At 38.4% G+C, this 27,504-nt stretch overlaps 1 protein-coding gene across 1 annotated transcript in view; it reads left to right on the forward strand.

Moving 5' to 3' along the window:
- Window positions 1-26,979, forward strand: part of LOC139756343 (citron Rho-interacting kinase-like) — a 52,762-nt gene extending 25,783 nt beyond the window's left edge. Inside the window, 21 exon segments of the mRNA XM_071675702.1 lie at window positions 2,302-2,430; window positions 2,736-2,833; window positions 3,774-3,868; window positions 3,871-3,992; window positions 4,299-4,507; window positions 5,132-5,270; window positions 6,278-6,452; window positions 7,050-7,245; window positions 7,877-7,991; window positions 8,404-8,552; window positions 11,096-11,300; window positions 13,160-13,273; window positions 15,304-15,423; window positions 16,545-16,692; window positions 18,405-18,591; window positions 19,614-19,768; window positions 20,717-20,802; window positions 21,824-21,950; window positions 22,176-22,340; window positions 23,463-23,604; window positions 26,610-26,979. Of these exon segments, the coding sequence (XP_071531803.1) occupies window positions 2,302-2,430; window positions 2,736-2,833; window positions 3,774-3,868; window positions 3,871-3,992; window positions 4,299-4,507; window positions 5,132-5,270; window positions 6,278-6,452; window positions 7,050-7,245; window positions 7,877-7,991; window positions 8,404-8,552; window positions 11,096-11,300; window positions 13,160-13,273; window positions 15,304-15,423; window positions 16,545-16,692; window positions 18,405-18,591; window positions 19,614-19,768; window positions 20,717-20,802; window positions 21,824-21,950; window positions 22,176-22,340; window positions 23,463-23,604; window positions 26,610-26,727 (2,994 nt within the window). The 3' untranslated portion in view covers window positions 26,728-26,979.
- The last annotated feature ends 525 nt before the right edge of the window (window positions 26,980-27,504 follow it).

The following is a 27,504-nucleotide window of genomic DNA, read 5'->3' on the forward strand; positions in this document are numbered from 1 at the left end:
CGAATCTATCCCTGTAACCCTGTAATACTTCTCCCTGATTACATTGACAATCTTGTTGCCCTTAATTGAAACTTTTACTGAAGATCTATATAATTTTAAAGTGGTATAACCAAACTGTTGAAGATGGGAATGAGTGAGAAAGAATGATTCCTATGCATTCTCTACATGCCATAGAAGGCAATTAAAAGAGGTAACATCTGGGGGCTGGAAACACTTTCTCCTTTATTTCAACATTTAGAAGTTGGAACAGACAGATGGGATCAAGTGAGGAGTGCACATTATCCTTGAAGGCTCAGGATGGGGGTGTTTGAATGTGTGTGGATGAAACTAGGATGATAAGACAGGAGAGATAGATAGTGTGTTTGAGAAGAGGAACCTGGATTTTCTAGGTTTGATTGAAACTAAGCTCAAGAAGAAGGGGGAAGAATGGTTTAGGAATGTCTTTAGGGGTTAAAGTCATGGGTTACTGTGAGGACAAGAGCTAAGGAAGGGGTAGCACTTCTGCTGAAGGAGAAATTGTGGGAATGTGTGAAAGTGTAAGGAAGTAAGCCTCTGACTGAATTGGGTAGAAATGAAATTGGAGCATTAAGTAGGTGATTAGTAATGCATATGCATCTGGGAATGAGAGAAGTGAGGAAGAGAGGTGAGGATTTCAGGATGAGCCTACTGGTGTGTCAGCAATTTTGATGTGAGAGAAAAAGTGTTATTTATGGATGACATGAATGCAAGAGTGGTTAATGTGGCAGTTGTGAGTGTAATTGGCGAAAATGGGTTACATGGTGTAGTGGATGAAAATGATGAGCAGCTTGGGGAATTGCGCTGGAAAAGGATTGGTGATTGGGAATACCTAGTTTAAAAACATGGAAATACATAACTATATGTGGATGATTGGGAAAGATAGTAAGTGGTCAGTATTGGATTATATACATACTAATTAGCATGCCAGAGATACTTTTGGATATGAATATGCTGACAGAGGCAGCTTTTGGGATGTCTGGTACTTGATGGAGGTGAGTAAAGGTTTATATAGGTGTTCAGAAAAGAGGAAATGACATTGGTGTGACGACACCACATCTGTTTAATTTTTCTATGATTGGGGTGGTGAGTGAGGTGACTGCAATGGTCTTAGAGAGAGTGGTAGTTTTGTAATCTGTCAAGGAAGGAGAGGCTTGGGGAGTGAGTCATTTGTTATTTGCTGATGAAAGATTCAAGCGAGAATTTGCAGAAGTTTGGTTGAGTATGTGAAAGTAGAAAGTTGGGAATAACTGTGAATAAAAGCAAGTTTATTAGGTTTAGCGCTGAAGAGAGAGAAGTTAGTTGGAGTGTGAGGATGAACGGAGAAAACTTGGAGGAAATGGGGTGTTTTATATACCTAGAAGTGGTCTTGGTAGCAAATGGGACCATGGAAACTGGAGTGAGTCATAGGATGGGTGAGGTGGTGAAGGTCCTGTGAAGATTTGGGAATGTGTGGAGAGATAATTATCTGGGAGGGCAAAGACAAATATGTTTGAACACATAACAGTACATTTGGTATTTTATTGATGCAGGTTATGGACAATAGATGAGAACATACGAAGAGGGTGAATATGTCTAAAATTAAATGTTTGAGGACAATATGTGGTGTGAGGGGATTGATGAAGTCAGAAATGATTAGATGAGAGAGAGGTGAGGTAATGAGAAGAGTATAGTTGAGAGAACTGGAGAGGGTGTACTAAAATAGTTTGTACATATGGAGAGAATGAGTGAAGAGTGGATGACAGAGGATACATGTCTCTGTAGTGGAGGATACCAAAGTGTGATGAAAGGATGGAATGGAAATGGTTTTGATTGTTAGAGGCCTGAACACGCAGGAGAGTGTAAGACTTGCATGGGATAGAGTGAATTGGTGTGACTGGTGTATGGGGGCAATGTGCAATCAGTTGACTGAACCAGGGCACTTGAGTTGGCTGAGGGAAATCATGGAAAAGTCTGTGGGGCCTGGTTGTGGGTGGAGAGTGTATTTTTGTGCATTACACATGACAGCTGTAGAATAAATTGAGTAGATGAGGCCATTTCTTCATACAGGTTTCGAGTTTATATAAATGTTAAAGAATGAGAAAACTTGTGTAATTAAATCCATGAATATCATTTGGAATTATTATTAGTGATGGGATTTTAGAAAACCTATAACTCACTTTGAGACTAGAAGACTCATATGATCGTCAGTTTCTGTTATCCACACAGTTAAGAAAATTTGGGCTTTATTATACCTGTTTTGTCTATTGATTTTGTTTATGTCTGTATCTACCTCTACTTATTCAGCTTGAGAAGAGAGGCTTGGAGTCTCAAATGAAAATGATTGAGGCAGCTAGGGAGGAAGCGAAGCAGGAAAAGGTGGCCATTCAAGAGGAAATCAGTGAATTACAGAAGAAACTGCAACATTCAGAAATGGTAGGTAGTGTAAGAAAATGTAAATCTGTATCATAAAATATTTAGGAGTACAATGGTTTAGTCATTTTATTGTTTTAGTCTTAACCTTAGGGTCCCAGGATTCATTTGAGCTTATGTCAGAGGATTTATTACAAGAATACATTTGCTAGTAGGAATTGATTAGTTCACCAGTATGCTGCTGGAGATACTAACTTGGAAGTTGGGGTTTTTTCATGATAAGTATACATTAAATGTTAAAAGGCTATCTTATAACTGTTACATTTAATTCTAAATCATTTTTATTGCTTAACAATTTTCAATTTCAGGTGATAACACAGTTGAAGCAGGTGTGTTCTGATCAAGATGAGGAGCTATCTATTATGGAATCTCTGTCTGAAAGGATTTCCCAGCAGGAACAGGAGGAGTAGGTACCCAATTAATAAGTTTTAGAAAAATACACCATATGAAGTGGATAGAAAGTATACCCAAAGAAAGGTGTGTCAGACTTCTTTGCTGTGGTTGCCCAGATTTGATGTAAATGTACTTCATTTGGGCCATACATAGCATAAAATATCAGAGTACAACACTCAAACATTACGTAGTATTATTCATTTGTTAGACGTCAGCAGTATAAAAAATTATAGTAAAATCACTTCAGTAACAAGGATTTTGCAAATAAGAGAATACATTCATAGTTAAATAGCACACAGGTATGTACAATGTATAATTTCTTGTTGTTTTTACTGCTGTTTCCTGAACCTAGACACCTCATTGTTTTGATTAGTGTATCAATGTTTAAGGCAAATGTTACTGGGATTACATGCTGTCAGTGGGCTGAACTAGGGCATATGAAATTGTCGGAGGAAACTATGGAAAGGGCTGTGGAAACTTATTGTGGATAGGGGACTGTGGTTCAGGTGCATTGTGCATGACAGATTGAGAGTGGATGTGAGAGAATGAGGCCATTTCTTTATTTTTTCCTGGCACTACCTCATTAACATAAAAAATGGCAAATATATATATACATGGAAAAACATGATATACATAATTTTTTTCATACTTGTTCACCATTTTGTGCATCAGCAAGGTAGCATCAGGATCAGATGAAGAAACGCCCTCATTCGCTCACATCCACCATCTAGCTATCCTATATGATGAACTAAAACTAAGTCCCACAACTAAGCCCCACAACTTCATGAATGAAAATTGTACACTAGACCACATTAGTTACATTCATACTTTCATCTTTTGCAACCAAAAATGCAACAAAGGACATGACTTTGCTCTTGAGTTGATTGCTAAGGTTCTCAAATAAATCAATGTTTCCCTCTGTGGCTGCATTTTATGGGAGGCTTATATTTCAGGGTAAAACTGCAGAAGGAAATAGAGAAACTCCAGGGTGAAGTCAGAGAAGCCAAAGCATCTGTTAATGAAGAAAAATCACTCAAGTTCTTCCAGAAAGGAAAGTAAAAGAACTTGAGAGTCGCTTGAATGTTGTGGATGAGGAAACTGATCAGCAAATTGTCCATCTCAACAATCAGTTAAAAGAGTCAGGGAAGACTAATCTGGAGCTGCATGAGCAGGTATGAAAATGTTCTATTCAGTAATCATTTGGTATTTCTGGTTATATGTCTTTTGATTGCATGTTTATATTCTTCCTCTTTGTTTTTGCACAGTGCTGCATTGTGGTTTAGGCTGAACTTTTTCCACTCATGGCATGTAAGACAAATAAGCTGTTGATTTTTTTTAGTTATGAATTATGAATTTTTATAAAATTCATCTTTATTAAAGCTGTGATGTACATATTCTGTGTTGTTTTAAATTTGTCATATTTCTTGTTTATTTTTAGTGGGCTTTTAGCTATACATATAGATGTTTTGTTTTAACAGATTGAAACCCTAGACAAAGAACTAAGTGAGACAATGGTACTTATACGAAATTTGGAGAGAAAATTATTGGAAGTACAAGGCCAGTGTGATCTTGCTCAACAGGAGTCAGCTGGGCATATTCATCACATTCACACGCTAAAGGATTCAAACTTTAGACTAACAGAAGGATTAGAAGAAGCAATATGTAAAGCTGAACTCTATAAGAAAAAGTTTGTATCTAAGCATGCTAGTATACAAGATCTAATTTCATTTTTTCATACATTTTTTAACCAACAGTATCACTTTCATGCATTAAGATGGTCAGCTACCTCATGCTAGTGTTTCAGTCTTAACTGGTAGTTTTAATACTAATGAGATATTTTTTCAATAGTCTTAATACTGTATAGAGATGGTTTTGATATTTTGATGGGAGTGGTCATTAATGTAAATATTGCCTTATTAGTTTGGTTTGTACATGTGGAGAGTTTCAGCTTTTGTACATGTGGAGAGTGTCAGTTTGAGGGATAACCAAAACAAGTATTTTTAAGTGTAATGCATAGGAATTGGCTAAAGGGAAGGCTGCGAGTAAGGGCAAAGGAGAGCTTATGAGTTTATGTGGCAAGGGTGAGCACAATAGGTTAGACCCCAAATCAGGACTTATATGCATTAGGATTTGATCATTTGGTCTTGCTCTTAAGGTTCAGTAAGTGATGCAGATCAGCAGCCTTATATCAATAGATTCTCATCCTCCTTTGCCTTTGTACAAGAGTACTCTTCATGCAACTAAGATTGGGCTGCATAGCCTTTTTCCCCCTGATGTATGTCTCTCATCTTAAGCTAAAGAATGTTTTTAGGATCCAGGATATGGAACAGGTGACTGCAGATCATCAAGCTCTGTATGAGGACAGCAAAGTGAAAATGAAAGGCACAATTGATCAACAAACTAAACTCATTGACTTCTTACAAGCAAAGACAGACAGTAAGAAAAAAAAGGTCAGTACATATTTCAACTAACTTTTTACATTTTATTATGTATACTTTTATGCACCTGATGAACCTAGTGTAAGTAAGATTGAAGCTAATGATGATGAATAAATATATACATGCTTTAAAAGAATCATGATTTTCTTATTGCTGGACAAAATCGTATCACTGAAGAATACTCCAATATTTTGTTGAGTAAAGCACAAGTTAGGAGAGGATGATGAAGAAGTATACGTATATGAAGTAGAGAAATAGCCTATGCCTCACAACCATATAAGATTGTTGGAACTATTATTCCTTCAGACATAGCAATTTTTGCTCTCCTTCCACACATTCTTCATTGCTCCCAGAACCTTTGCCCTCTCCCTCACCCTGTGACTCATTTCTATTTTCATGGTTCCATTCATTGCTAAGTCCACTCCCAGATACCTAAAACACTTCACTTCCTCCAATTTTTCTCCATTTAAACTTACACCCCAATTGACTTGTCCCTCAACCCTACTGAACCTAATAACCTGGCTCTTATTCAGATTTACTCTCAACTTGCTCCTTTCACACACTTTTCCAAACTCAGTCACCAACCTCTGCAGTTTCTAAGACAGAGATAAAATTTCAAGTTACTGGTACTATTCTAATACTTGTAAAGAACATGAAAAAGCTTCTGTTGTGTTTTGTAACATCATATGTACATAATTCTTTTTTTTTTTTTTTTTTTTTTTCATACTATTCGCTATTTCCCGCGATAGCGAGGTAGCGTTAAGAACAGAGGACTGGGCCTTTGAGGGAATATCCTCACCTGGACCTCTTCTCTGTTCCTTCTTTTGGAAAAAAAAAAAAAAACGAGAGGGGAGGATTTCCAGCCCCCCGCTCCCCTCCCTTTTAGTCGCCTTCTACGACACGCAGGGAATACGTGGGAAGTATTCTTTCTCCCCTATCCCCAGGGAATAATTTAATAATTCTTATTATAGTATTTTTGTTAGCCAGCAAATTCCTTGATTCTCATCTTAATTTTACAGAATCTTAAAGGCAAGTTCTTTGGTGGTAAGGAAAACAAGGAGAACACAGGCTTCTCTATGCCTCATCAATACCGAGAGCTGGAGGACCTACTGGCTCGGGAACGTATGATAAACAAACAGCTTGAGGAGCAGCTTGCCAAATCCCGTGCTGAAATTGTTGCCTTAAGGGCTTGTGGTTAGTATTTCTCAAAAGCTTAACAGACGAAAATACCACATTTTAAACAGAGTAACAAAAGAATCTTAACACATTTTGGTAAAATTCTACATGTTTTAATGTTAAAAATGTATGATTAAAGTTTACAGTTTGAGGAAAGTTTTGTGTAATTGTAACTTGGGGCTATAAAGGAGACTGGTATTGTTTGAAGAAGTTGGTCTCCTATTCCTGTACTGTGTGCTTGCCTCTCAGTAATTTTAAGGAATGGGTCTCAGATTTGTAGACGAAATGCTCTTTGATACATGAATAATTAGCTTAATAAGAATTGTTCCTTCCCTACCCTCCTGGTTTGCATTTGTGGCCCTGGTCAGAATGAGCTCTTATTTGTTAACTCGACACCCAGGAAGTGTGGCGCATGTGTAGGAAAATGGGAGTTTTCTCTAGTTTGCACTGACTGTAATTATTTAAGGGCCATTTTCTTTGTTGTTTTTAAAAAGAAATGGGTCCATGCAGCTTCAGGATGGACTAATTGAGGGCAGTGATTGCTACTGAATTGTGTAAAACCTGGGACTGTCTCTTTGTTTTTACTAATCAGTTTTTCTTTTATTACTTTCTTAGGGGGAGATAACAAAAGTGTTGTGGGTACTCCTAGAGCTCCTCGGACACCGCTTTTGCCATGTACACCCTTGCCTTCTCATACTGCACTTCCATCTTGGACACCACAGAAAAAGAGGACTCTGCAGAATGTCATTGATTCACCTAGTGTCCAACAAAGTGCATCAAAGCAGCGTATGAGACATAATATTCCTCATAGGTATGATGTAACATGGTATCAAAAATGCAGAGTACAGTTGAATCCTTTAACACCTTCAGATGTATATTCATGAGTCAGTAGTGCTTCTCGATTGATATTAATGCATTGAGTTTCTCACCTTAATATCAAGGCTGCACACCAAGCCTACAAGATACCATTGTGCAATAATTTCTCCTTAGGGTTGGTCTTCCACCATCCATGTCATTGAGAGCACACATTCGTGACTTTTTGAGGAAGGAAATTGCATGCATCTGGTTACACCCGGAGTTAAAAGTCACTTTTGGTAAAGTTGTATCATTAGCAGTGAAAGAAAAGGGGTACAATATTATTGTAGAAGTTCTCACTTGAAAGGAGTCCATCTTTTCCCAGCTCCTGATTAAAGCACAGCCATGAAGCATAGGACTGACATTTTTTCATATATTTGTTCATGTGTGATTGCTCTGTATTATCACATACACCAAATGGTAAATCTTTTAACATTACCGTTAGACTGTTTTTATTGTAATACATGTGTCTGTAGCATTCATTCATTATTACTCACATACTGGAAACATATCTCTTATCATGATTTATTACTCACTTTGAATACAGAATATTTTACTTGTTCCAAATCAATATATAAATTTTTCAGGTGGCAATCGGGATTACAAATGCGTGCAGCAAGGTGTTCTGGGTGTTTAGACAGCATCCCATTTGCTCGTAATGCTGCCAAGTGTCATGAATGCGGTATTATTGCTCATAACAAGGTATGTGCATCATTTGTCTTATTATTCATAAAGTTTTGATGCAAGAGTCTTCTCTATCTCCTTGTACTAAGAAAGGGTGATCCTGGACTTCATCTGCTTGTGGTTATTCTGCGAGTGATGAGCTGATTTGGACTAGGCAGTATGGTCATTAATGGGTGGAAAAATTGCAGTCTTGTCAAGGATCTTCCTACTTCAAAGGAATTAGTCATTTCCCTGCTCATGATTGGATGCAGCTTTGAGGCTGCAGGAGTCCCATGAAAGGGGTCCTGGGTTTGTTTAATTGAAAACTAAGAAAGGCATTCTTGTCTTTATATTCATTAAAAGTTTCTCATGTTTAAAAATTTTTTTGCATATATTGGGTTGGGTAGATGTGGCCCTGTATTTTCTTTTTAAAGTTGTTTATATTCCACAGTGCTCATTGGAGTTACCATCCACTTGTGGCCTTCCTGTCCAGTTTGCAGAACACTATTCAAAGGGTTGGACTTCAGACTCACCTGTAAAGGCACAGGAATATCAGCTTAACACAGGGATATTGATCCAGGGTTGGCTGAAGATGCCTAAGTAAGTAGCAGTACTAAATGCACCATGAATACATTAACCTACCAATCTTAAGTTCTCAGTACCTTAGATATATTTTCCAAGAATAATCATCTCTGAAATATGTCCCTTGTTCTTTTTCTCTAGAAAACTTTACGTCCATTGAAGAAATGTCCAACTTATGCCAGCCTGAAAATCCAGTTTCTTGTGGAATGGCATTAGATGCCTTCTGACAGATGAAGAACACCCAGTCCACCTACCTATCTCATTTCTAAACTCACTCTTACCAGCACATTTCCAAAGACTTTGTTTTGCATGTTTTCTTCCATTTGAACCCATGGCTTCACACTCAGGTAGTTTTACCTTTTACAGAATACATTCATCAAAAATTCTGGTCTGATGTTCATTGCATTTTTCTAATCTTTCCGAAAGATGAGCATGCCATTTGCATGTTTCTACTAACAGGGTACTAATTCCTCTTCGAACTTTTTTTTTTTTCCCCTTCCCCAGTTGCCCTAACAACTGTTTGTGTACAAATACATCTTTTCAGTGTGCCACACATGGATCAAAATCTTTCACTGGCCCTTTTGTCATACCCAACAATTTCATTGCTTTTTGTTGCCTCTTACCCAGTGCGAGAGGTGGTTGTTTCTTTCACTGTGGATAACTTTGAAATGTTCAGTTCTTCATATTTTGTCTTCTGCAATAGCCCTTCCACCATAATCTCTCAGCATGATTATATATACCTTAACATGATTAAAGCATTTGATTTAGTTGATAGAGATGCTTTATAAAAGCTGTTACAAATATATGGAGGGAGGGGGAGCTATTAGAAGCAATGAGGAGTTTTTACCATGAGAATAAGGCATGCAAGTGAGTAGGTAGAGAGGAGGATGAAGCTAGAGATGGATCTGCAACAGGGGTATGCGATGTCACCATGGTTTAATGTTTATGGATGGGGTGGTGAAGGTGATTGTAGTGGTTTTGAGGAGAGGGGTGGGGTTACCTGGAAGGTAGTCAGTTACTGTTTGTTTACTGATGACATGACACTGGTGGTGGATTCAAGTAAGAAACAACAAAAGGTGGTTTCTAAGTGTTGGGAGCACGTGAGGACGGAGAAGGTTATGAATAAATGAAGGGCATAAAGTTCTGCAGTGCTAAGAGACGGGTTAGTTTGGGTGTGAGTTTGAATAATGAGAACTTAGGAGACGAGAAGCATTTTAGATACCTGGGAATAAGCATGGAAGTGAATGGATTCTTGAGAGGTGAAGTGAGCCATTGGATGTGTGATGCGGCAAAGGCCCTGTAGGCATTGAGGAATGTGTGGAAAGAGAGGTCACTGTCTGTGAGGGCATGTTTGATGGTATAACAGTCTCAGTGGTGTTGTGTGGACGTGAGGCATAGGCATTATTTGACAGAAGTATGGACGAGGATGAATATGTTTAAGATGAAACGTTTAAGGTCAGCGTGTGGTGTGAGGTGGTTTGATCAAATAAGAAATGATATGGTACGAAAAAGATATGGTAATAAGAAGAGTATGGTTGAGAGAGCTGAAATGGTTTGGACATATGGAAAGGGTGTATGTGTTATAAGTGGAGGTGACAAGATGAGGAAGACTGAATTGGAGGTGGAAGATGGAGTGATATCGGTTTCGAGTCCTTTGAGGCCTGAACATGCTGAGGGTGTAAGGATTACACAGTATAGAGTGAACTGGAGCAGTTTAGTATAAAATGGGTGATGTTCTGTAAGTAGACTTAACTAGGGCTTATAAAGTGATCAGTGTAAAGCAAGAAATAAAAAGGTGTGTGGGGCCTGGTTGTGGAGAGGGGACTCTGATTTGTGGTGCATTTTATATGACAGCTAGAGAATGAATGTGCACGAATGAGGCCATTCTTTCACCTGTTTCTGGTGCTACTTCACAGGAATGGGAAACAATGAACAAGCATGAACAAATTAGAAGGTTTGTCTGTCAAGGCTATTTATGTAGAGAATTGTATTCAGTTCTCAGATTTAGCTGGTTCTTGCCATTCCCATTCTTCTTCTTTTCTTTCATACTATTCGCCATTTCCCGCGTTAGCAAGGTAGCGTTAAGAACAGAGGACTGGGCCTCTGAGGGAATATCCTCACCTGGCCTCGTTCTCTGTTCCTTCTTTTGGAAAATAAAAAAAAAACGAGAGGGGAGGATTTCCAGCCCCCCGCTCCCTCCCCTTTTAGTCGCCTTCTATGACACGCAGGGAATACGTGGGAAGTATTCTTTCTCCCCTATCCCCAGGGATAATTCCCATTCTTATCTGGAGTTTTTCTAAGGGGGCTTTCTCTACCTGTTAAGAGAGTCACATGTTTACACATGTTTACATACAGATTTTACAGCATTGCAATATTTTTTCTCCTTCACCATATGGCCATTGTTTTACAGTGCTGTCCAGTGACCTAGAGAAAATTTTCTTTGTATTATTATTGTCTTCATTGACTAAGTTTTGTTGCTTATATAAGTATCAGGGTAAAATATGACAGTGTGAAATATTCATTAAGAATATGCATTTTGAAATTTTTCATTTCTTTGCTAGGGCAGGCAAAGCATGCTGGGAGAGCTACTTCATTTGCCTTCAAAAGGAAGAAGTTCTGGTGTATGAACATGAACCAGTAAGAGGCATGCAACCTCGTTCAAAAATAAGTCTCTCACAAAGTGACTGTTGCATAACAATTATATCAGCAGTTCCTAGATCTGAGTTACCTAATATTAGCAGTGTGGATCTTCCTTATGTTCTTAAGGTAAGTTTGATTTATTTGGGATTTTTTAAAGTCTAACAATAAGCTTTCCTCCCCAGCATAAAATGATTTAGTGCTTAGATTATCATTAAGTATTCAAATACAGCCACGGAGTTTCAAGTGTTCCATATCTACAGCATCAAGTATACCTTGAGAAGCATCCGACAATGAATCAAATAAAAAACATCAGTTTGATGTGATTGATATTAAATTTCTTGTGTGTTGGATACAACTGAGTTGGTTCTTACTTTCTCCGACTACCTTCATTCTCTTCCCTCATGACTTTCCATCATCATCTACAGATCACAGTGGGAAAATTTTCTCATAGGGAGAAGACCTGAAAATCATATTGAAGCATTCTGGCGCTATGCAAGCAATAACAAACTTGCAACGCGACAACAATTACATCGCTGGCTCAACCAGAACACTAATGTTTACACCTCCACAGAAGTCAGCCGTTAACTTATTACTACAAGTGGATCATAGGGTGGGGGAGGGGGCGAAAATTCTGGGAGCCTTGAAGAATGTGTGGAAGTCGAGAACATTATCTCGGAAAGCAAAAATGGGTATGTTTGAAGGAATAGTGGTTCCAACAATGTTGTATGGTTGCGAGGCGTGGACTATGGATAGAGTTGTGCGCAGGAGGATGGATGTGCTGGAAATGAGATGTTTGAGGACAATGTGTGGTGTGAGGTGGTTTGATCGAGTAAGTAACGTAAGGGTAAGAGAGATGTGTGGAAATAAAAAGAGTGTGGTTGAGAGAGCAGAAGAGGGTGTTTTGAAATGGTTTGGTCACATGGAGAGAATGAGTGAGGAAAGATTGACCAAGAGGATATATGTGTCGGAGGTGGAGGGAACGAGGAGAAGAGGGAGACCAAATTGGAGGTGGAAAGATGGAGTGAAAAAGATTTTGTGTGATCGGGGCCTGAACATGCAGGAGGGTGAAAGGAGGGCAAAGAATAGAGTGAATTGGAGCGATGTGGTATACCGGGGTTGACGTGCTGTCAGTGGATTGAATCAAGGCATGTGTATGGGGGTGGGTTGGGCCATTTCTTTCGTTTGTTTCCTTGCGCTACCTCGCAAACGCGGGAGACAGCGACAAAGCAAAAAAAGAAAAAAAGATGTATTTTGTATGTTTGTACATCTGTGGAGATTTTACTGTACACCATCCCTCTTGGTTCAGTGAAAATGAAAATAAACTGCAGAGGATAAAGAAAGATGTTGAATATGGCATACTTCCTTTGAAGGAATTGCCATTTTGAGAAAATTCTTTTGTCATACTATGTTGTCATGGTGACCTGTCCCTGTATGTGGCACCTGCATTTGCAGTGTTACCAAGGAGGAAGTATATATGGAATGCCAAAAATAATGTAGTCCCAGCATCAAATATGAACTGTTTGACAACAATGGAAGGAGTAAAATTGTTGGAGAAATTTTAGTTATTGTAAATAGTCTGATGTATTTTTAAAGGAAGCCAAGTTATATATTTCCCGAATGTTTAACTCGGGGTAAATATTTTGAAGTTATTTGGTATCTTTTTTTTTGGCTAAAAACACAAAATAACCAGTAGGTTCTGTTACTTGAGCATGATCATGGAAGTATATTTAGATTTTTGTATTTCACTTTGTGTTATGTATGAATCAAAACAAAATATATTTGGTACTAAAAACGATGTGGTTGATATGTGATTATCTGTTGTGCAGCCAATTGACTTCTTCCTATATATTACAGGCTGTAAAAGAATGACTCTATTTTGTTTTTACAGTAATGTATTTTCTGTGTAATGCACATATTCCAGAAGATTGTATGGAGAGTCATTAAATTAATTTTACCTTGGTTATTCACAGTAATATACTTTGCAGATTGAGGTTGTTGCAAAGAGCTTGTCTGGGCACTCGGATACTCTTTACTTCATGACCACAAATTTTGAGGAAAAGCAGTCATGGGTATCTGCGCTTGAAGGAGTTGTAGCTGAGGTATGTTTCTCAAGATGTGTATAAATAATTATGTTAGAGTATGATTATTTAACATTTTAACAGACATGAAGGTAAATTATGCAATGTATAAAGAACAGATAAGAGGAAGTTTATGAAAAGTGTGTGAACTTGTGTAAGCTATATAGTCCATAAATGATTTTAAAGTTCTGTTCCTCTTTCCAATTTGAAGAAATATTAATTGGCGTGCTCAAATTACAGAGGTATAAGTTTGTTGAGTATTCCTGGTAAATTATATGGGAGGGTATTGATTGAGAGGGTGAAGGCATGTACAGAGCATCAGATTGGGGAAGAGCACTGTGGTTTCAGAAGTGGTAGAGGATGTGTGGATCAGGTGTTTGCTTTGAAGAATGTATGTGAGAAATACTTAGAAAAGCAAATGGATTTGTATGTAGCATTTATGGATCTGGAGAAGGCATATGATAGAGTTGATAGGGATGCTCTGTGGAAGGTATTAAGAATATATGGTGTGGGAGGCAAGTTGTTAGAAGCAGTGAAAAGTTTTTATCGAGGATGTAAGGCATGTGTACATGTAGGAAGCGAGGAAATGATTGGTTCTCAGTGAATGTAGGTTTGCGGCAGGGGTGTGTGATGTCTCCATGGTTGTTTAATTTGTTTATGGATGGGGTTGTTAGGGAGGTGAATGCAAGAGTTTTGGAAAGAGGGGCAAGTATGAAGTCTGTTGGGGATGAGAGAGCTTGGGAAGTGAGTCAGTTGTTGTTCGCTGATGATACAGCGCTGGTGGCTGATTCATGTGAGAAACTGCAGAAGCTGGTGACTGAGTTTGGTAAAGTGTGTGAAAGAAGAAAGTTAAGAGTAAATGTGAATAAGAGCAAGGTTATTAGGTACAGTAGGGTTGAGGGTCAAGTCAATTGGGAGGTGAGTTTGAATGGAGAAAAACAGGAGGAAGTGAAGTGTTTTAGATATCTGGAAGTGGATCTGGCAGCGGATGGAACCATGGAAGCGGAAGTGGATCATAGGGTGGGGGAGGGGGCGAAAATTCTGGGAGCCTTGAAGAATGTGTGGAAGTCGAGAACATTATCTCGGAAAGCAAAAATGGGTATGTTTGAAGGAATAGTGGTTCCAACAATGTTGTATGGTTGCGAGGCGTGGGCTATGGATAGAGTTGTGCGCAGGAGGATGGATGTGCTGGAAATGAGATGTTTGAGGACAATGTGTGGTGTGAGGTGGTTTGATCGAGTAAGTAACGTAAGGGTAAGAGAGATGTGTGGAAATAAAAAGAGCGTGGTTGAGAGAGCAGAAGAGGGTGTTTTGAAATGGTTTGGGCACATGGAGAGAATGAGTGAGGAAAGATTGACCAAGAGGATATATGTGTCGGAGGTGGAGGGAACGAGGAGAAGAGGGAGACCAAATTGGAGGTGGAAAGATGGAGTGAAAAAGATTTTGTGTGATCGGGGCCTGAACATGCAGGAGGGTGAAAGGAGGGCAAGGAATAGAGTGAATTGGAGCGATGTGGTATACCTGGGTTGACGTGCTGTCAGTGGATTGAATCAGGGCATGTGAAGCGTCTGGGGTAAACCATGGAAAGCTGTGTAGGTGTGTATATTTGCGTGTGTGGACGTATGTATATACATGTGTATGGGGGTGGGTTGGGCCATTTCTTTCGTGTTTCCTTACGCTACCTCGCAAACGCGGGAGACCGACAAAGCCAAAAAAAAAAAAAAAAAATTAATTGGCGTGGTGGTGACGGGAATAGATTAAGGCAGCAAGTATGGATATGTACATGTGTATATATGTATATGTCTGTGTATGTATATGTATGTATACAGTGAAATGTATAGGTATGTATATGTGTGTGTGTGGGCAGTTATGTATATACATATGTGGGTGGGTTGGGCCATTCTTTTGTCTGTTTCCTTGTGCTACCTTGCGAACGCAGGAGACCGACTAAGTATAATAGAATGAAAAAATTAATTAATTTTTTTTTTACCAATTCAACTTTATCATGTTTAAGGATTTTTTATTTATGGAATTCTTTATTTTTCCAACAGTTGCAAAAGAAGGATGATGATAATGGTAGCCAGACAGATTGCATTCAGTTAATTACACTTCTATCAATGGACAACCCAAGCCCTCTCGATGTCTGCACAGCAGTCTTTCTAAACAAAACAGTGAGTTCTCTTCAGATCTATTTGTACTTATGCAATTAAAAAAACAAAGAAAATCATCTGTCAGAGGTTGATAGAAATGTTGCAGTCTGCAGTAAAGTGGAGGATGAGGATAATCAGATTAGTGCAAGTTATTTAGAAAATACAACAGGATAGGATGGAGATTAAGTAAATGGAAGTAGTTGGAAAGGACAGTTATATAAATAACAGGAGACTTGATGGCCCATGATTAGGCTATCTGCTGGAGGACAATAGCAGTGTTTTAAGGTCGTAATTATATTTGTGTTAGAGACCAGATAGTGAAGTGGAAGTCACTTCCATACCCACCAATCTCCTTATGGGAGTGGAATGAATAGTGGGAAATTTAAAGAATAGGAGAAAGGAGAAAAAAAATTAGCAAAATAGAGGTGAAGAGGGGGAGCAAACTGATGTACTGGAAGAACAGACAGTTAAGAATAAAGTACTATAATAAAAAGGAAAAACTGGGAAAGATAAATTTTTTCTTGTAAAGTGGGAGGGAATCGACAGGCTGAAGAAATAGTAAATACTTATTATTGACAGCTTAACTTCTGGGGCATCTTATCACCATGAAAAAGAATTTTTGGTTCATGGGCAAAAAATACAGTCAAGTGTGTCTTGATTCTGATGGTATATCTCATAAAACCATAAAGGAACTGGTAAAACTTTATACCTTAATGAAAACAAAATCATGTTAAATACCTCTTCATTGTAGAACTCGGCTTGGTGTCATGAGCCTGATATGTCTAGTGCCTCTTTGGCCAATCACTAATCAAACAGTGGGTCTTTGATCACATGGCCATGCTCAGCTAGGCACCGTCCCTCAAGGGTGGCATTGCTGGTTCAGTCAGTGTTTATAGTGCTTGTGGGAATATGACAGTCTTGTTTTTAATGTGAGAAATTGCTTTAACAATGGAATAAAGTTCTACTCCAGCTCTCAGGATTTGATTTAATCATCACTGATATTGTCTGACCTATACTGTCTTTGACATTTGAAGGATCTACAAATGCTCATTTTCTCTTGCTGTAGATACTTGAAAAGATTCATGTATATGTATGAAACGTAGATGAAGGTTTCTATGCTTATATGATATTTCTTGTTACAGACAGCTGTTGTTGGAGCAGCAGAGGGGCTCTACTCCTTTGAGGTAGATACAGATGGAAAACTGAAGTCTCGGGCACGTATTGAGGGGTTTTCAGCTGTTCATCAGATCCTTCTGGTAGAGGGAGCTGCTATGGCACTGTTTATAGCAGGTGAGGAATACTGTCCATACAGTTAATTTTTAACGAGTCAGCATGGGGTTGAACCCACATAGGTTAGAATCTTTGGCATGGCAGTCAGCTTCCACCAAACCCATGTGTTCATCCTCCCTACGAAGCTGGTCGATAAATGGGTATCTGGCTTAGGGCATGGTGTGCGTGTGGGCATTTATACATAGGAGTAAATACATGACACAGATGTAACTGGTCTTAGACAGGATAACATAAATGTTAAACTGTCTCCCCATTATGCATAAACAGCAATCATACACACACACACATAGAGTAGAGAATATTCAAGAGTTTGGGCCAGATGAGTGTAAAACATACAGGAGGGTGAAAGGCATGCAAGGAACAGAGTGAATTGGAACGATGTGGTTTCCCGGGGTCGACGTGCTGTCATTGGATTGAACCAGGGCATGTTAAACGTGGTTTCAGTGCATTACACATGACAGCTAGAGACAGTGTGAACGAATGTGGCTATTTTTGTCTGTTTTCCTGGTGCTACCTTGCTGAAGCAGGGGGTAGCAATGCTGTTCCTGTGGGGCGGGGTAGTGCTGAGAATGGATGAAAGCAAGCAAGTATGAATATGTACATGTGTATATATGTCTCTGTATATGTTGATATGTATATGTATTTATGTGTACAGTACATGTATGGGAAACCCTCCCCTCCTTGTATTTTAACTTTCTAAAAGGGGAAACAGAAGAAGGAGTCCTGCGGGGAGTGCTCATCCTCCTCGAAGGCTCAGATTGGGGTGTCTAAATGTGTGTGGATGTAAACAAGATGAGAAAAAAGGAGAGGTAGGTAGTATGTTTGAGGAAAGGAACCTGGATGTCTTCATTATGGAAGTTGCATCTTGGACTTGAGGGGTCATGTGTTATGTTGCATCAGTGTTTATAATTTTATAGAGATGGATGATGTCTCGAGAAAGTGTTACTCTTATTTGTCTCAGGATTGTAGTTTCATATGGTTGTATGTCTGGAAGGCTGCTGTTTAACCCATAAATACTGGTTGAATAACTGAAAGTTGCTCATGATTTGAATCTAAAATGATATCTTTAATTTCCTCCCTTTGTAAAATGAAATATATACATGTGAATGTAAAGGATATGAACAAAACAGTGAGTTAATATTATTTATACAGCCGTGGTATAGCTTTGAAGTAGTTTATGCATTGGGCTCCCAGCAAGGGTTGGAGGAAGACCAGGAAAGAGCCTCTGATGCACATTCAGTAGTGACTCATCACCATTTATAATATGTACACTTACAGGGTATGGAGAGGCATGTTAGCTAACAGTACTTATAGGGCAGTGTAACAGGCCTAAAGATAATGTATAGTTACCCTGGCAGAGGTGTTGGGAGCCGAGTTGTTGTGTAAACCTTATGGCTCACATTCATTAAATTATATTCCACATGTGTTTTTAGTTACTGTTTGCACACATTTACATGAATTTTTCATTTTTTATTTATATATTTACACTCTAATATATAATTACACTTAAGTTGCTTCTGGAGAGTGGTAGCCTCCATTGTAAGCACTTAGCAGCCATATACATACATCAAAATACTGGCAAGTTTAAATCACTTCAAAAATTGATGTTTATATGCATTAAACATTTTATTTGATATTCATGTACTTTGAAAATTATATATATTATTATATTGATTTTGTAATTCTGATCATAGTTTTTCATTTTCTTGTAGGTAAAGACAACATGGTGTTCATGAATGATATAGGTTCATTAACAGTCACAGCTGAAGCTATGCAGCTGACCAAACCAAGCTTGAGTCCTGTACGTGTGGAACCACTACAAGGATGTCATCTTTTGGCTAGTGGTTCAACAAAATCAGGACAGATATTTGTCTGTGCTTCTGCCACTGACCGGATAAGGTACGGTAATACTGAATCCTAGTTAGATGATTCTGTAATAAATTTTCTTGATACCAAACCGTTGTTTTAATCCATATTTTTGGATTATTTTTGCACATATTTCAGCATGTTAGTTTTGCATTTAACCCTAACATTGAGAGGTGGGAATCATGCTGAAAGGGATGACAGATGAAATGCCTGATCATTTGTAAGCTGTGTTGAGTGAAAGTTGTGGGTTGATAAAGAAGACAAAAAAAGTGATGAAAGTGAGTGAGCTTGGAAAAGTGGCTTACGTGCACAGATACAAGGAGAAATTGATTGAAGAATGGTATTGGGTGAGAGGAAATGAAACAAGTGAGGTTCTTAGTATTAAGGGAAGCAGTGCTTTGTTCATGGGAAGGACTGATAACAAGAGACCTGATGGTCCATGATGAGGTTATCTGCATCATCCTCTGTGGTGGAGACGATATAAAAGTAGAAAGGTGCAGACAAAATTTGTGGAATGCAGAATGTGGACATACGAGAAAGCAAGGCGAGAGGTGGAATGAAAAAGTTACATTGCTTGTGAAACAGAACTGAAGTGAATGGAAGACATCTGCAAGGAAGGATTATGTTTAATCAAAAATGCAAGAGAAACCAGTGGGAGGTTAAGAATAGAGTATGAGAGCAAAAAAAAAAAAGGGTGAGTGAAAGATGGGAAGAAAAAGTGTCTATGAACTTTAGACTCCAGGGAGCTGATACGGTTAACCTTAGCTCCTAGTATTATAATATTTAGCAGGTCATACAGGCTCAGCTTTAAGATGCAGGCCATCTGGCTGGGGTACATACAGTGATCACATGGCCTGCTATGCAAGTTGATCTCATGGTTGGCACGCAGACTAAACACTTTTCCCTGTTGCTTTCAGTTGGGTCATCTGGAATCTTGGGTACCCTCATTTTGGCTGGCAACCATCCTTGTCCAAGCCTGCCCATCCTTATTAAAACAAAAACATGGTTTAATAGTATACTGTAAAATGGTTTCTAATGAAAGTCTTTGTTAACAGTATCCTTCTTTGGAATGATTTGGAGGAGAAGTTTACTGTGTGTCGGCAGTACAGCACCCAGGAGCCATGCAGCTGCCTGCACTTCACCCAGGCTTCACTTATTGTTGGAGCTGAGAAGTTCTATGAAATTGACCTCAAGACATTTGATATTGAAGGTATTGGCTTTTGTATTATGTGCACTCTTGAATAATCATAACTTTTACAAAGCAAGGCTATCTCACGTTTTACCCATGATTGGTTAATCTGCTATCCTTGGATGAATTTCTGTTTAGAAAATATGAAAGTGGTAACAGTAAAACAAGATATATTTTTTATGTGCAAATTGTCAAAATGTTGGTGGTGCTGGTGTTTGAGTTGAGTACTTGAAATATGTTGCGATGAATTTTTTCACTTTTTGGTGATTAGGAGCTGAAAATCCCTGTACAGTTGAATTAAATTACTTATTAGGTTATTCAAGGTTTATAACCACCATAATTATATGACCATAGACTTTTTTGTACATTCATCTTAATTGATCATAGTCAACAAAATATGCAGCTTGTAACTTTGGTTTTAGGCAAAGTATGGTTTACAAAACATTTCAGTATGTAGTTTGACAAAAGGGAAAGGTTGGTAGAGGGTGAAGGGTTACTGATAATCTGTTTGCAAAAGCAAGACAAGGGACATAGTTTATTTGCAGTAGTATAAGCATTTTCAAGGTCTGGGTGAGAATGTTATATTTGGATTGTAGAGTGTTCTCAGACAATGAACCACTCTTTGGGAACTCATTATAAGATTTTAGAGATGAACCCATTGTATATATGACTCTGGTATGCCAGCCAGCTGTAAGTTGGCCAGTCATTGTTTGCGAGGTGTGTATTATTATTATTGATATATTGATGTTATTGTACTCCACCAGCATTTAGTTGCACTATGAGTGAAAAGTTGCCTTCATTGAGGTTATATTATTGTCACTGCAAAAGGAGAATGATATCATCAAGGAACTTCTCATCCATCATTTTATTACTCCTTATTTGAAAAAAGTCTTAAAGCTGCAGGAGCCCCTTAAGAGGGGGTCCTGTCCATGTATAATTATGTATGTAAGATGATAAATTTTTTTCCAGAATTTCTTGATGAATCAGACACCACACTGGCATATGCCATTTATGGATCGGCTCAAATGTCTTCATTTCCAGTGGCAATCATGCAGGTAGGTGTTAATTAGATAAAAGTGTTACTTCATACAAGACCATAGGATATAAGTTGTCTCATATATTTACATTTATTCTTTCCTAAGCTGACAGTGCACTAAGCTTACATGGATACAAGGCAGGACCAAGGTTACAAAGGGTGGTGATTTGTGTGTCTGTGTGGGGAAAGCACGGCATTTGAGAAATAAAGCGTTCAGTCTTCATTGTGAAAGTTGTATTATGTGTATAAGGGCTCTTATGGTATGTTGAAATCATGATTGTAATATTGCAGCAAAGGATGGTTTTCAGAGCACAAACAGGAAAGGATAACTTGTTTATGCCTAAGGAGTGTGTGTGTGTGATGGGTTGGTGTTTAAAACTTTCTTGAAAGTTTTTTAACACTCATCTGATCATTTTGGTGTGTATGTGCTTTGTTTGTTGGGGGAAGGGAGTTTTGTAAGTATATGGGTTTTTGAAGTGTGAGGCAGGGGTCAGTTTTTCATTTTTACTTTTAGGGGTTGGTGGATGGTCGAATGTTTATGGTTATTAGGTATCAGGTGACTGTTGTAAGAAAGCAAAGTCTACTGCTGTAGCAAAGCCTGTATTATGTCATATCATACTATGCATGATTATGAGAATGAAGATTGGAAACTGAAGATAGAATTTTAAAGATTCACTTTAGAATATTAACAGAAATGATAAAAAGAGAAATAAAATTAAAAAATAAGAAATACCAAGGACATAGTACAGAGTTCAGAAATCCTGTATGAAAAAATTTTGGTGGATACGGATGGAAATTTTGGGCATATGATGGAGAGAATGGAGGTATATGTGATGGACTAAGGAAGGGTTTGAATGAGGGGTACTAGTATGGGAGAAATTATGAAATTTTGGAAGGGTAGAGGTGCATTGGCCTTGTTGATGGGTATTGGGAACCTGCATAAAAGATGTAATGCAGACTGTGGATATGTAGACAGAAATTTACTGCTTCCCATTTTGAGGGCTAAAAGTGTGTGACACATTACTTCCTTGGTTTTTTAGGTGTCTAAGCCTGGGAAGTATGAAGAATACCTGCTTTGCTTCCATGAATTTGCAGTTTTTGTTGATCCATGTGGACAGCGATCTAGGGAACATGACATAAAGTTCACTCGATTACCGATTGCTATTGGTAAGGACCATTACAATTCTTGTGTAAGGCTGTAATGTTTAACTTGTACATTTAATGTAAATGAAAAGCAATTTTAAGTACATTTTATGTAGATTGGAACTCAATATTCCCTGCTTATATAGGAACCTCTTGCATGAAATTCCCATATTTTTTATGCACTTTAAGGAAGCTGTTAGAAGGAAGTGGTTTTGGTGGATTTCATAACCATAGGGTTTAACTTTTCAGTGTTTCAGAGTCCTTACTTGTACATTGTACATCAAAATGCAATGGAGGTGATTGAGATTCGTCCTGACAGCTTTACCAAAGTTTCTAATGATGCCGACTCAGACAGTGATGCTAGTCCCCCTGTCAGAGTATCTTCAAAGAATATAGGTAGACCTTCATATTTAGGTAAGTATTAACAGTACTTTTGGAAATATTACAAAATCAGACAAGGAGGGGCAGCTCTTTCATTGATCTCTCCATATTCCAACTAAAAGTAATTTTTTAGAAAATGATGTAGAGTAGTTAGTTGACAATTCTTTTTATATTGAAAGTTCTTTTAGAAGTGGATTTTTATCCCTTTAAACTCTTAATAATTGTGTTTGAGAGTGATGTAAATGGAGAGAAAATATAAGGGGGGAATATAAACTGAGAAGAGTGACTTCTTTGATTTGTTTTTGCCCCCACAATGCCCAACATGGTATGGGCAGAATATCCCCTAATCAAGGCCATCTTGGATGAAAAGAAAAAAATAAAACATGAGACAAAGAATGTCGAAATTAATCTTGGCTGGTTGATAATATGGTTACCCATCTTAGGCTACATATTACAAAATCTTCAGAGATGTTTCAAAGCCCATATAAATGTTGGAGGGAGCCAAAAATACTGGAGTGCAGATGGAATAGGTATATCATCGTTGATCCTCGGAAAATCCTAGAAGGCATGGTTCCAAACTTATGTTTGGAAATAACATCCCACTGGTATCACAGACTTTGTAGAATACTACCTCTGAAATCCAGAGATGTGAAATATCCTAAAGGAAAGATCACCTTAAATAAATATCTGGGGCTCAGACTTGGTACCTTGCCAGTTACCATCAGCAGCAAGATGGAATGCACATTAGAGTTTAAGAGTGCAGTGGACAGGTACCTACAAAGTGTACCAGACCAGCCAGGCTGTGGGAGCTATGTAGGCCTGAGGGCTGTACTGCAGCTTCTAATAGCTTGGTCAACCTTTGACCAAATTCAAATGCCTGGGCTCAGCTTGGGCTGATGGGGTGAAGATCCACCAACTGCATCAGGTATACATATTGTTAACAAGATGGCCTTAATTAGGGCATTCACTTGCCTGTCAGAAAAAAAAAAAATTTTTTAGGTGAAATCTTGAGATTTCATTCAGAAGTCTGGTTTAAGTAAAATGCTTACAGTACCATGTCCAGCTTCTTGCAAATATTTGTATGATGATACATGTTCTTTATGTTTTTTTCATACCATTTTGTAACTAATCATTTGCATCTATTTATACTTCAAGGTCCATCTTTAAATCCAGCAAGCATTATCATTTCTTCACGAAGTTCTGACAGACTGGAGCTTGTGCAGGTCTCTGTAAACTTCCCAGATGACATGGACCTTAATTCCACTTGGGATACTCTGCCCTCATTCTCCCTCAATAGGTTTGTTATAACAAGTTCATAATTTTAAAATCATTACCCCAAATTTTATATCTTTTAGGTACTTTTATGCTTTGTCATCCTTCACAAGAACTTTCACTAAATCAAATAGATGTACGGAATTTAAGTCCTTCAGGCTCAGAAAATTTTTCTATGTGGAACATTGTAAATGAAACATAGATTTGATGGAACTGAAAAATGTAACAGACTTGAACTAACAGTTTGGGCCATACACATTCTTGAAATCATTATTGTTACTGTTAGTGTTGTTTGAAAAATATATTTTATTTTATTCATTTTGCTTTGTTGCTGTCTCTCGTGTTAGCGAGGTAGTGCAAGGAAACAGACGAAAGAATGGCCCAACCTACCCACATACACGTGTATATACATACACGTCCACACACGCACATACATACCTATACATTTCAACATATACATACCCAGACATATACATATATACACACCTGTACATAATTCATTCTTGCTGCCTTTATTCATTCCCATCGCCACCCCACCACACATGAAATGACAACCCCCTCCCCCCGCATGCGTACAATGTAGTTCTAGGAAAAGACAACAAAGGCCACATTCATTCACACTCAGTCTCTAGCTGTCATGTATAATGCACTGAAACCACAGCTAATGGCGAATATGTATGAAAAGGCAGTTGCCTTAGCTGTGGACCAACTTAACCACTTTGCAAACTACTTCAGCTAAGGTTTCAGGCATGAATGATTGGAGAATTGTGAGTAATTGGCACTTAGAGAATGGTAAAATGCATTTGGCACCTCCTGTTAGTTACCCCTAGTCACAGTGGATCTTTGTGTATTTAAGTAAGCCCCAGTGGTAAGACTGGAAACATCTGCCAAAGCATTCAACAAGATGGCATAGATCTCATATACTTGAACATTCACCATCTTCCACTATGAAAAGTGAGTAAGAATTAGCAGCCCAGCTACCTGTCATGATTCTCATAAGGTTAATATTACAAATACCCTTGATATTCACTAATATACTGACTGTTGAAATTTTAGACAATGATTGCCGCTACCTCAAAGACATATTGAGCCACAGGTGAGGTGGTGGTAAAGGTCCAAATTGCTGACAGCCATTTTTCAAACATCTTTAAACATACTGGTGTTGACTAGGGTACTATCTTACTCATACATACCTCTGTACACCCATAAATTATCAATGAAAGTAATGCAAAAAGCAGTATTATTATATTTTATTTATTATACTTTGTTGCTGTCTCCCATGTTAGCGAGGTAACAGACGAAAGAATGGCCCAACCCACCCACATACACATGTATATACATAAACGCCCACACAACGCACATATACATACCTACACATTTCAGCGTATACATACATATACATGCACAGACATATACATATGTACATATTCATACATGCTGCCGGAATGAATGAAGGCAGCATGTATGAATATATACATATGTATATGTCTGTGTATGTATATGTATGCATACATTGAAATGCATAGGTATGTATATGTGCATGTGTGGTCGTTTATGTATATACGTGTGTATGTGGGTGGGTTGGGCCATTCTTTTGTCTGTTTCCTTGCGCTACCTTGCTAATGCAGGAGACAGCAACAAAGTATAATAAATAAAATATAATAATACTGCTTTTTGTATTACTTTCATTGATAATTCATGGGTGTACAGGGGTATGGATAAGATAGTACCCTAGTTGATATTGGTATGTTTAACGATGCTTGAAAAATGGTTGTCAGCAATTTGGACCTTTACCACCACCTCACCTGTGGCTAAATATGTCTTTGAGGTAGCAGCAATCATTGTCTGAAATTTCTACAGTCAGTATATCAGTGAGTATCAAGGGTTTGTGAGCAGTCTGAAGAGGGGTAATTTGAATACCTGCACAGAATGGCAGTGACTGCAGTTCCTTGAAGAATGTATATATATTAGTTAAAATGAATGTACATACTACTGAGAATATGTGGTGACTGCAAAGTACAAGTACAGCATGAATGAGGGTAAAGTTAATAAATGTACTGGAGTTCTTGTGGGAGTGATGGTAAGGAGGAAAAGCAGTAGTGGTACAGTGCCTTATACTTCCCGATTGTACACATGATTTATGTGTATATTGAGAATGGATAATCAGAATTTTGACATATTCAGTATTCAGACTGGTTTGTAAATGAAAACAGAGAATGTTTGGGTTGCAAGCACTAAACACTAGCCCTGTCTTTTGGCAAAGTGGTAGGAGCAGTAGATAGAAACGTTTAGGAAGGAGCATTAGGTAGAAGTAGTAGGTAAGGACATTAGGCAGGAGCAGTACATGGTAGTCTGAAGGAACTTTAGGCTGGAGCAGTACATGGTAGTCTGAAGGAACTTTAGGCTGAAGCCTCTGGAAACACTGTGCTAGAGTTGCCTTCTGCAAGTGGTCTGTTTAATGGTGAGGCACTACAGGCCAAAGCAGCACTGGAGTTCCCTACTTATGGAGACTCTTTGTCGTAGGCACCCCCCTGAAGAGAGTTCTAGTTGGGAACATTCATTAAGAGACATAGAAAGATAGACAGATAGAGTTGCGAGACATGTAGAAGCAATCAACACCTTTTTTGCATACTTTAAAAGAGAACTAAGTAATGGCGGAAAATGGTTCCTGGTGGACCCAAGAATGAAAAGTGCAAAGTGCATGGCAGCAGAAAATAACAGTAGTAAAAAAATTTCCTATGAGTAGAATGCTAAGTGCCTAACAACATGGAAAAATCTCACTGTAGGTACTCGCAGGCAGGTAGGTACTTCCTTCCCTTATTCTGTTCTCCACTTCCTCCTCCATACACTTCATTTTTCCATTCTCTTTTGAACTCTCCTCTTCCCATTGTGGTGGATATGTAAGTATAGAGAGACAGCAGGTTTTATCTTGACTATTGTTTGGGAATAATGCACTGAACATTGTGAAACATATTTTGTTGGTATCAGCAATGTTACTGCACAACTTCAAATTTTCTTCTTCTTTTGCAGAACCGAAAAGGCAGAAGTATCAATGAGCAATACTGCAAGTTCAGAAAATGAACACAAACGGGTTCAGTTTCACCAGACTTCACGAACTTCCTGTAAACGCTCCAAAGTTGGTATCTGAAGTACACTGGGACAAGCTATGAACTTCTGCACCTTTGTGCTCCAGGTGTCAGCTAGCCAGAGTGCAGCACATACAACAAAAACCAAACAAAGAAAATGAACACAAACGGGATTCAGTTTCACCAGACTTCACAAACTTCCTGTAAACGCTCCAAAGTTGGTATCTGAAGTACACTGGGACAAGCTATGAAATTCTGCACCTTTGTGCTCCTGGTGTCAGCTAGCCAGAGTGCAGCACATACAACAAAAACCATTGTGTTCTATTTTTTACTGCCCTATATAAACAAGGCCCAGTCCTCTGTTCTTAACGCTACCTCGCTAATGCGGGAAATGGCGAATAGTTTGAAAGAAAGAAGAAAATAAATAGAGAAGTCTGTAAAGGCTTTTGGGAAAGAGGACATGATAAATTATGGGCAAGAAGAGGGTGGTGAAAGTAAGTGAGCCTGGAAAGAGACATTGAAAGACATACCAACGGAGATTGACTGTATAATGGCAAAAGACAAGTGGAAGGCACTTACGTAAGCAGTGCTAATATGGGTGGCTAGTGTGTAGCATGCAGGTGGGAGGTGGGCATGTGAAAAAAGGTAGTGAGTGGTGGGATGATAAAGTTATGGTGCCACTGAATGATAAAAAGAGTGGTGTATGAGCATTACTTAAATCAGGGTAGGAGTGAGAGTGATGGGAAGATGAACAAGAGAAAATGGCAGGAGGTCAAGAAGGTGCAAGGCCTAAATTAAAGGGCATATGAGAGTTTGAGTGAGCAAGTATCTGCAAATTT

The sequence above is a fragment of the Panulirus ornatus genome, chromosome 21, assembly GCF_036320965.1.
Source record: "Panulirus ornatus isolate Po-2019 chromosome 21, ASM3632096v1, whole genome shotgun sequence".
Lineage (NCBI taxonomy): Eukaryota > Metazoa > Arthropoda > Malacostraca > Decapoda > Palinuridae > Panulirus > Panulirus ornatus.